Source organism: Rhipicephalus sanguineus, chromosome 7 (assembly GCF_013339695.2).
Source record: "Rhipicephalus sanguineus isolate Rsan-2018 chromosome 7, BIME_Rsan_1.4, whole genome shotgun sequence".
NCBI lineage: Eukaryota > Metazoa > Arthropoda > Arachnida > Ixodida > Ixodidae > Rhipicephalus > Rhipicephalus sanguineus.
The window spans coordinates 46,835,348-46,845,011 of NC_051182.1; the positions used below are offsets into that span (position 1 = coordinate 46,835,348).

The 9,664-nt window shown below is 41.9% G+C and overlaps 1 protein-coding gene across 1 annotated transcript; it reads right to left on the minus strand.

The window, feature by feature from the left end:
• Positions 1-1,089: 1,089 nt before the first annotated feature.
• On the minus strand, positions 1,090-7,055 carry LOC125759104 (uncharacterized). Its single transcript, XM_049417383.1, has 5 exons — positions 6,930-7,055; positions 6,483-6,552; positions 5,699-5,864; positions 3,583-3,700; positions 1,090-1,248 (listed from the first exon to the last, which is right to left on the minus strand). The coding sequence occupies exons 1-4, from the start codon at positions 7,053-7,055 to the stop codon at positions 3,583-3,585; spliced, it is 480 nt and encodes a 159-aa protein (XP_049273340.1). The 3' UTR covers positions 1,090-1,248.
• Between the last annotated feature and the right edge of the window lie 2,609 nt (positions 7,056-9,664).

Consider the following 9,664-nt stretch of genomic DNA (forward strand, 5'->3'; position numbering starts at 1 on the left):
CACGTCATTTCCGTGAGGGAAATACGTCACTGAAATCTTCGTGGACCCCGGCATCAAACACTTTCGTGTTAAAAAAAACTCGGGCTGCTTTTAAACAAATGGAATAAGAAGCGGGAGGCCAGGGCATTCACAGTGCGTATTTAGATCGGGTTCTAAAGATGTCACGAGATGCCTATTAGACACATTTAGTTGGGCGTACGTAACAAATATACGTACGAAGCACGGCTACATGGGAGAAATGCGCATTCGCAGAAAGTAACCTATGGTTTTTCATCGACGCGTGCGTACGCCCGCAACATGATGCAGCGTTCACTGTAAAAAATACGCCGTAGTTTTTACGGTGAAAGCACTGGCAGCTGATGCTGCCAAGCTTTTACCGTAAAAAAAATTGTGAACCGCATTTCAAGTTTACAGTGTACATGCCGTCAATATAATGATATCGCGTAGAAAAAATCAAACCACCGTTTTTTCACTCCACAGTGTTTTTTGAGTAAAAATAAACGACAGCCCGTAAAATCTACGTTGCACCAATTTTGTGTTTTCTAGTGTTTAAGCCATAAAATATATTGTGGTGTGTAAAACTCCGGCAGCAACGTTTTCTCGTGTTGTAGCCGACTGTGGCACATGGAGTGAAACACTCTGAAACATGAACACGAACATTTCCTGGCCTTCTAACCTTTGGACCATAATATATGATGCAACCTGAAAAATGAACATACTGACATTTTAATGGTTTAATGGCCTTCGCAGGGCCAAATGAATCCGAACAACTTTTTTACGTAGAGGTAACTGTTTACCCATATTACTGGAAAAGAAGTCATGCAGATTTGTCATCTGAGGTCATTCGTCATGCATAAGAAAACTTAATCTCGATCTTCAATGTCTATACTATCTCATGCAGTGAAATTCATTCGACCTGATTTACACAGTAGCAGCGCTACTGCATTTCATCTATGCACGTACAAAGGTCCCTCAAAGCCTAAAAACTGCATGCATGGATTAGGCCACTTCTGTAAAATGTGAAGTGGAAATATGCTGTACAGGCAGAAAACGTAGCAGAAATGGGCACCACTGCCATTTATTAATGCTCTCCGCACCTATTCGTTCCAGGCGCAAAAAAATATCACAGTCCTTTTGTGATGCCTTCATCGCACTTGTGCCACACCCCTGTGCATTCCAGGCAAAAATAAATATCACATTCCCTTTGCAAGAGATATCAAACTTGTGCTTTTGTCTGTCTTTCAAAATCTGCAAACAAGAAACAAAAGAGCGTAAACAATACAATATTTTTGTTTTTCGTGGACAGACTTCATAAACACTACCTACGAAGTGAGTTTTATGCTATACAGGTTTAAATTACAGTGCTCAGGCTGTAAGCATGTTATGAGCGGCTACAGCACAATACATTGTAGAGCGACTTCAGACATTGATGTTATCTCATGGCAACTTTATGTAAAACAAGGAATTTGAGATAAAGAGAGAGTTTACCCCTGTCATCAGCCTAAATGTGTCTACTCTGAAAGAAGACATCTCCAACATTCCCTCTCACAACAGTTACTTAGTAGCTGCACCAGCCTCAACCCCCTAGATTGAGTAATTTGAGCTGCCCATGTCCTTTTAGAGTGAAAGCTTTACTTGTCTAGTCCAGCGAGTTTCGCTGTGTATCTCGCGTGGGTTGAAACAAAGAACGCTTCAAGGCCACGCGCGAAATTTTGTTGTGGCGTTGTACTTGTGCAGGAGCCTACAGTAACTCTCCAAATGCCCTTCCTCAGTGTCCGATGTAAAAACGCAAGGAGCGAGCGCATCTGCAAGCAGAGGAGCACGCGAGCGGAAGTGTCTGTTGCTGGTTTAGGGGTCTGGGGTTTCTCGCATTGACTGCGGCCACAGCTTCGTAAACTGGCGAAACGGCGGTAGTGAGTGCACGCAGTACGAAAAGTTGGACTAGTCGCATCGTTCGGTTGGCTAACTATGCTTCGGCTACGAGCGAAAACAAGCATAACCAAGGAAACAATTCGTTTGCTTGCATAACCGAGCCTTGCAGAGCTAAGCGGCCACAATCTTTTGTCACCCATACAACATTTGCTCTGGCATGAAATTCACGCACTAAGTGCCAATTTGTTTAAATTTTTTACACAGAACGCACTGTCCTTGCATATATTTTTTCTTGGTTTCGGGAACTATGTAATTAGTAGCATTTATTTCAATGTTTCTTCACTTCTGTTCCAGCCCTTTGATGTTAATCTTTAACTCAACCCCATTCATTATCCTCGGAATTCTTTCCTATATAAGTGGACAGTGGTAAGGTATAGCTTTCATAAGCTTTCGTGCTCACAGACACTGAAATGCTCCGACTCTAAATATCAGCGAAGTGTATTCCGCCTTATTTTTAGCTTCTTGATTTCACTAATAATGGCTGGGTTAATGCAAACTGCAAGGCCAAAGTAAGCGTACTTATCATTTCTGTTCTTTCACAACCTATGGTTCATTGATCTGTTCCCTACCAGTTGAACTTTACGTTTTCTTCAAACTACTTGTTAGGCCCTCCCTAGTGCTTCACTTTTTTTCCTTCATTCTCTGAAGTTGTCTCGTGATTGAAACAATGAGACAGTGTCAACACAAAATAGCAAACCGCTAAAGAATTCACTATAAACTTTTATTTAGGAAACTCTGAAATGCCAGCTCTTTAATGTCTTCTGTAAGCATACAATCAATAGCATTGCATACGTACTTTTTCTATGTCGGTCACCTTTGCTAATTGCAATTTTACAACTTTTGCAATGAGGGACAGCTTGGGGCACAGTCAGAATAGATATTTGACACATGCCTCATCTGCAGTCTAGTTGTAAAACGATGGCCCCTATTTACTATGCGTGCAGCCAACAAAATATTTTCCTCCTTAACATGTAACGCAGCGGCTTTCGGTCACTGCAACATGAACTACTGTCAATTTCTGCTGCTTGTAATGAAAAGACAAGTAGGTGGACTGAAGTTAAGAAGAATATGCAAGATTAAACAATAACAGGTAAAAATGAAGCTATGAAGGAAGCTCAATGAATGAAGCTTCAGAAAAATGAAGCTAAATGAATGAAGCTAGAAAACCTATCCAGATGACAAGGTAATCAATGTATATATCACTGATCTAACAGTTTAAAAGCCATAAGGAACAAAATGTCCCAGAACAAAAAGGCACAGGCTTACTAAGTTTATTCCTAACGAACTCTATATTCCTCTAAGCCAACATTTTCCCCTCTTTGACTAGAGGTGTTTTCACAACCACATTGACCTGCAAATTAGTTTTAAGCCAGACTGTATTCGCAGCATAGCGCAGTCATTCAAAATTCCTGAAAAGTGCTCAAGTATCATTTCCAGCAGAAGCTACCTGGGGCTAGAGCTATGCGAATTGCTCAGAAAATGTGTTTAGGTTGTCACCTTTATTGTTGTGTACTGATAAAGGTAGAGTTTAGCCAGCAGCTTTAACATCTGAAGATGACTTGCTCTAGTGGTAGGATGAATAATTCCTGCGTTTCAATGTACTCAATACTTCCACCTCAAAAAAGTGCATTCAAGAATCGTGCTACTTACCTAAACATTCCACTCACATTCCATTATTTTCTTAGTCAGACTGAGGACTTTGCGGTTGACTTTCTTTGTTTTCTTGTTCCCCTTGCTGCCATGGTCTGGATTGATGCCAAAAAGTGCCCTGTTTTGAAAACAGAAAAACAATGCCGAGTATAGCAGTTATGAAGCTACTCATAAGTTTCTACTTAGATCCGTAGCAATTTCCGAAACACATTATAGAAGATGTGCAGAATCTAAATGTTGAAATTTGGTGTCTCAAGCCTATCCATAAGTGTTATTCATACAAATATTGCTCCTCCCCAATGCAGCATAAATGCTAACCACTAATGTGTAGCAAAGTTTGACCATACTAGTATTGCTTTTTATACTGCAGTTGTTTCTTAGTGATTTAAGCATTGACCTCACATGTGGATGGCGCGAGGTTCGATCCTCAGCGCGGCTGAGTGCCCACCAGTGATAAAACGGGTGCTAGCTTCCTTTGCCTTGCTTCTCGGCATATCTGCGGAATACCTGCGAGCACTTGGAAAATAGGTTTTATATACAACCTTGCGTTGAGAAATGTATCATGAGCCATGGCACTCATTGGCCAAAGTTGTCTTTGCACCAAAAAAAGTCATTGTCATCAACGCAGCATTATTCTCTTGCCACATTGCTGACTAGATGCATACACACTCACTGGCACCATCTGCCAACTTGAATTGCGAGGATGAAGAGACAGTAAGCAGAAATGCTACAGGATGGTGGCACCTAAGAAAGTGATCAATGGTTTCACTAATCCTGACTTGCATAGGGCTGCACGTGATGAAGAACAATCAGCGAAGATATCCAAGACAATAAAAGCAACAACCCAGTGGCTCAGTGGTTGTGGCACCATTGGCTGATTACAAAAGAGGTTTTTGATGTTCAGGAGGGTTTCGACTTGGGCTTGTTAGTGATTATTCTTGATGGGAACAGATGAGCACAAAAGAGAGGGACACAAGGAGGAACATGCGCTTCGTCGGTCTATTTATGTTCCTTCTTGTGTCCCTGTCTTTTGTGCGCATCAGTTCCCATCAAGGTTTTTGATGGCATTTCAACGAAGGCAAAATGCAAGCGTTACCATGTTCTATATGATGTCACTACAAGTTTACAAGCCGCAGACTGAATTTCTATAACCAAAGTCCTACACTCTGGCTATGAAAGTCCCAACTTGACTTGGCTAGACAATAGGGTGCCTTTGGTGTATTTTATAGCCAGAGTCACATTGGCACGTTAAACGCTTCGATAAAGGCATAATCAGTCACGAGTAAAAATGTTGTCTCTTTGCTGCAGCAGCCTATGAGATAGCATTCAGAGCATGTAGCACATATCTTATCTACACACTGATGCACACCTGGGTACGTGAACTACGCAACTACTGTAAAGACCTCCCTTTTGTTTCAGTTCATGCTGATAATGAGCATCGAACATGAACCGGAAATTACAGAAGTTGGGTGCATAAACTATGGAACACAGATTATAACTGGAAGCTTAAAAAAAGGCACTCGGGACAACAAGTTGACGTTCAATGGCAAATTGAACCACCTTGAGAGAGAGTTCCGCTACTAAAAACGGAGTGTTTGTAAGCTCGAAAAGACAAACAAATAGTGCAATAGGCGCCAGCACTACCGGTCATCTCGCAGGTGCACTGAAAGCTTGGACGTGCATCACAGAGGCTAGGCTTTCACTGCCATGCACTTATTTCAGAACTACAGTCACAGGAGCCTTCCCCTCATAGAAGTAATGAGTTTGAATCAAATAAGAGGAAACCTTTTATAATCAATTCTCACAGTAAACACGTATTTTGCTTTCTGGAAAACGTCGTTTTGCTCAGAATGAGACACAGAGGATTTTTGCTGGCAATAATCATGTGTTTACAGTGCTGCTTTAAAGTGTGAAGGCTACGGGTACAACAGGCTACTACAGGAAGGGGTTTTCAAGATGAGAAAATTGGTAGGATGCTAGCAGGTTCCACAGCAAGCACAAGAAACCCTCTATGCAGATCGTTTGACGCCAACAATAAGACAACAATGCTTACGTTAGCTGCTTTCTTATGCAAAAAGGAGGGAAAAAATCCCTCTGAAATGATTTAAAAACCCACCTTTGAATAAATTCCAGCGTTGACTCCACTCCTTCAGCATAGCACACATGAAAGCAAAAATAACTTGCAAATAACATGCAGAATGCTGTAGTAAAGTCTCCAGACGCTCCCAACACATGGTGATCCACAAGAACGAGGTACTCCTCTGGGTTCCACAAGTCATCACCTAGGGTTAAAAGCACCGACCATGAAATGGCATCCTTAATAGTTCAAGCAGTTTCTTTTTTATCTTTCAGCATGTATTATGCAAGTAAATTCCATAAAAACAGAAACTAGTGCTAATGAATTGTGCATACTGACACAGCTCCTGTATGATATGCTAATGCAACTGCAACAAAATCATGCTAAGTGGTTACAAGTATGGTCAGTTTTCATTTCAAGAATATCCGTGAAATTTTGAGCTTTGTAGAAACGCAAAGTATATTCATCTGTTTATGGTGCTCATAGAGGAAATGCATATTTTCCAACTATAAAACCATCCAGTGCTGCAATAAAAATGTTTTTACCAAACTGTTATAAAAACACAGCAATGAATTATTCAGGACACAGCATACAGTAGCAACCATCTAACTTGCTCGGCATGACATCAACAAACATCTCATTCAATGAATACGCATCAAACAGTTGGGCATACAAGCATGCAGGTCGTAAAAGCAGCCCGGTGAGCTAGAATATAAAAAAGCGTACTTGAAACCTGCAATACTTGCAAAAAATATGTTACTAATGCAGTAACAGAATATGTACTAAGCAATTCCACGGTACATCACATACTGAAAGTTCATACCTGCTGCAATTATGCATGGTGACAGGGGCACATCACCAAGTTCCTCTATCTCCGTCGGAGTCAAGCATGCCTAAAAAGAGTGGAATAGAGCTTTTGAGCTTAAAGCACTGACATTAGCAAGTAAAATTGCACCTGAGTGTGCTATCGAAAAACATTAATACCGTAAAAAAATTGCAGTGCCCCGAACAGGATAATTTAAGAGATTTATAAGAATGCTTACACAAAACGTATATAAATATGAGGTACTGCTGAAGACGTAACCTTGGTCAATTAAGGCCATGACAATATTCTGTGTGGGCCCATTTGCTGTCTGGCTCAGAGTTATGCACGCAGCTCACATGTATTTTGGATAAGCAACCGTAGACAGGCACTAGGACCTCTTAGCCTTCCAGTTTAACGTGCAGGATAATTTGTTTTACTCTTATGCTGGCTATCACAGAAACATACATCTCTCTTCTGCACAAGTTCACTGAGGTCTTCCCCAAACCAGGAGGCAATTAGCTGGATCACACCAAGCAGCTCCACATGTTCAGTTTTGTTATGTTGAGCTTGCAACACTTCCCACACCTTCATTACAGCTTTTTTTCCATGCCTTTCCTTGTCGAAAAAATTCATGATAGTGCATTTTCTGTTAAAGAACGCTCAAGCGTTTCCTTGAGGTCAATATTGAGAATGCTCTTGAGGTGACCTTGAATGCCACATGCTGTACACAAGAACGGCCATGCGATCTTGAGCTCTGGTATGGCCAAGCCTGCTTTAATGTCTTCTTGTTGCAAATAGTATGTCGATTCCATCAGCACACTCACATCATTTCTGTAGGATGGGTCCTCCTTGAAGATAGCCTGCAGTGCAAGCTGCTTCTGTCTCAACTCCTCGGGATCACCAGGCGGAGTAGTAAATGTTCTGCTTATAAAGCTTGAGCGCTTCTGAGACTGCCTCTGATTACAATTCCTACTTTGGGATTCTTCTCGTCTCATGTTTTCTGCCCTTGCCACAAGCTGATTCAGAACAGAGTCGTAGCCAGTTCCGATGAGAGTACCATCGAAAACATCTTTAAAAGATGCGGGATACGCATCCACTACTTTCATTGCAATAACTGCAAGCTGCTTGCGTAAGGGGCATGGGCACACTTTGAGAACGCTGTCAATTATTATTCTAATCATTTTTCTGCGGTCTTTAGGAACTGGACGCTTTCCACCTTGCACAGCTGTTAGAAGAGCCTTTGGCATGGTCTCCCACGGCACACTGAATGACTCCGGCCAGTTTGGGCTAAGAACAACGTTGGTCCCGCTGGATTCCTTCTGAGCTGGTTCGGCTGGACAACCTTGTGCAGCTCCTTCGCCGTTCGGCGCCGCTCCCTGGCTGTTTGGCATAACTTCCTGGCTCAGGCAATGTGTGATAAATGAGTACATGCGTGCCATGATTTCACATTACTGAAAAAAATAACCGTCCCATATTTATTCACAGGATTCACTTCAGAGAACCTGCAACCTGCCTTACTACAGCCAAAAAAAGAATACACCATGCACCACTGTATACGCCAACTCAAGCTTGACTAAACAACAAAGTGAGCACTAAATGTCACACCCAATCATGCTTGAGTACCTCTTTAGATACACATAAAAGCTACAGCTTGGCAGTCTACAAAAAATGACAAAAGCTCACTCCAACACAAATTATGTCCCAATATTTTTGCACAGAAAACAGGCTAAAAAAAGATAGAGCCATTGCCAGAACCAGGGGCACCCGTGTTTATACGCCGCAGTATTTGATTCTAAACAGTGCTTGGCACTTCAACAATTGGAGCGTTACGTTTCCGAATTCTATCCAGGTTATGACATTCTGTTGACCCTGCATATATTCCTAAAGCAATTTCACCTGCAGTTCAAGCTTCTGGAATGTACGTGACAGAATGTGACAGAGCGTAGTTAACTGCCAAGACTGCTTATGTATATTGCTGAACTGGTGTACGTTAATACTTAGTATGAACCATTTCTGTGACATTTTCAACAGGACTTTACCTACACTGGTTGTGTAATAAACGTCAAAGGACTTACACTTGTTTGTGAAGTACGCAACAAGTTTCCGAGCTTGGATTGGCTTCAGGACGCTACACAAGTCCTGTTCGTTGATGAGGTTGAGGTCATCACAGCACTCCACACCGAGTTGTAAGAGTCTGTTCACAAGTGCTTTACGTGTCTCAACAGGCAAAGCGAGTAGAGGTTTCGCTATTTCCATCTCCAGGCCGTCCATGTCCATGGTGAACTTGGTGCTTCAGCACAACAAATGTCTCACCCCTGACTTCATAAGCAGACAAAGGGTAAAAATCTGCAATGTTAGAGACTTCCACTGCTGTGAATATATTTCTGTTGTGCAGCTTGTATGCATGCAGCTCGGGGGAAAAACACGCTTTGAACTGCTTCACCACAAAAAAACACATTGACTTTGTTCTGAATCACAACAACACTTATTTCACCAAAGCAGAGTTCATCATCCATGACTAGTGGGACAAAGTTATGAACACAGTATTCTGTACCCTTGTATGAAACGCAAGTACATGTCACAGAGTTGGTAACATGAAAGTAATTACTTTTAAGGCACCCATGCATTTCTGCAGGAAAGTTTTGAACACGAAATGGCACAGCAGAGTTGAAGAAGACGTCTGAAGTGAAAAACCCTTCAGAATGCAAGTATGCCTGCAACAGCTGATGCTTCACTGCAAGCGTTCTGCAAACGGCCTTGAAGTTTTTCGTGGACCGCACACAGTTCTTAAAGTAAGAATGTTTACTTTCAAACCGCAAAGTCGACATATTTATTAATGGTCCGAAGTGCATCATCAAGCTTGGGTAATGAAGCATGAAATGGTGTTTCGGTTTTAAAGCTTCTGAAGGAAAAAGGCGACGCCTGTCTGCCACATACTCCTCCGTTAAAATGGCCAGGTATGCTGTCTGCTCTCCGGTGACTACTGGTGCGCACACAATGTCCACAATTTTTCTCAGAATGAGGTACAACCTCCAAACAACATTTGTACTTTCAATCTTGTGCCCAATCATCAGAGGGAGAAGGCGAAGCAGCACCCACGTTTTTGCGGCCTCAGAGCCTAGTTTCTTGCTGTGCACATTAATTTCACAAGGCTTGCTAGAAGCATCTGATCCTTTGTAGCTGAAATTTATTATGCAATA

Bases quoted from the DNA above. Each gene is read 5' to 3' on its own strand.
- LOC125759104 (XM_049417383.1), bottom strand. From the start codon at position 7,055: ATGAAGGTGTGGGAAGTGTTGCAAGCTCAACATAACAAAACTGAACAT. The intron at 5,865-6,482 runs GTATGAACTTTC...TTTTAACCCTAG, and splicing joins ACCATGCATAATTGCAGCAG to GTGATGACTTGTGGAACCCA. The intron at 3,701-5,698 runs GTGGGTTTTTAA...TTTTCAAAACAG, and splicing joins ACGCTGGAATTTATTCAAAG to GGCACTTTTTGGCATCAATC.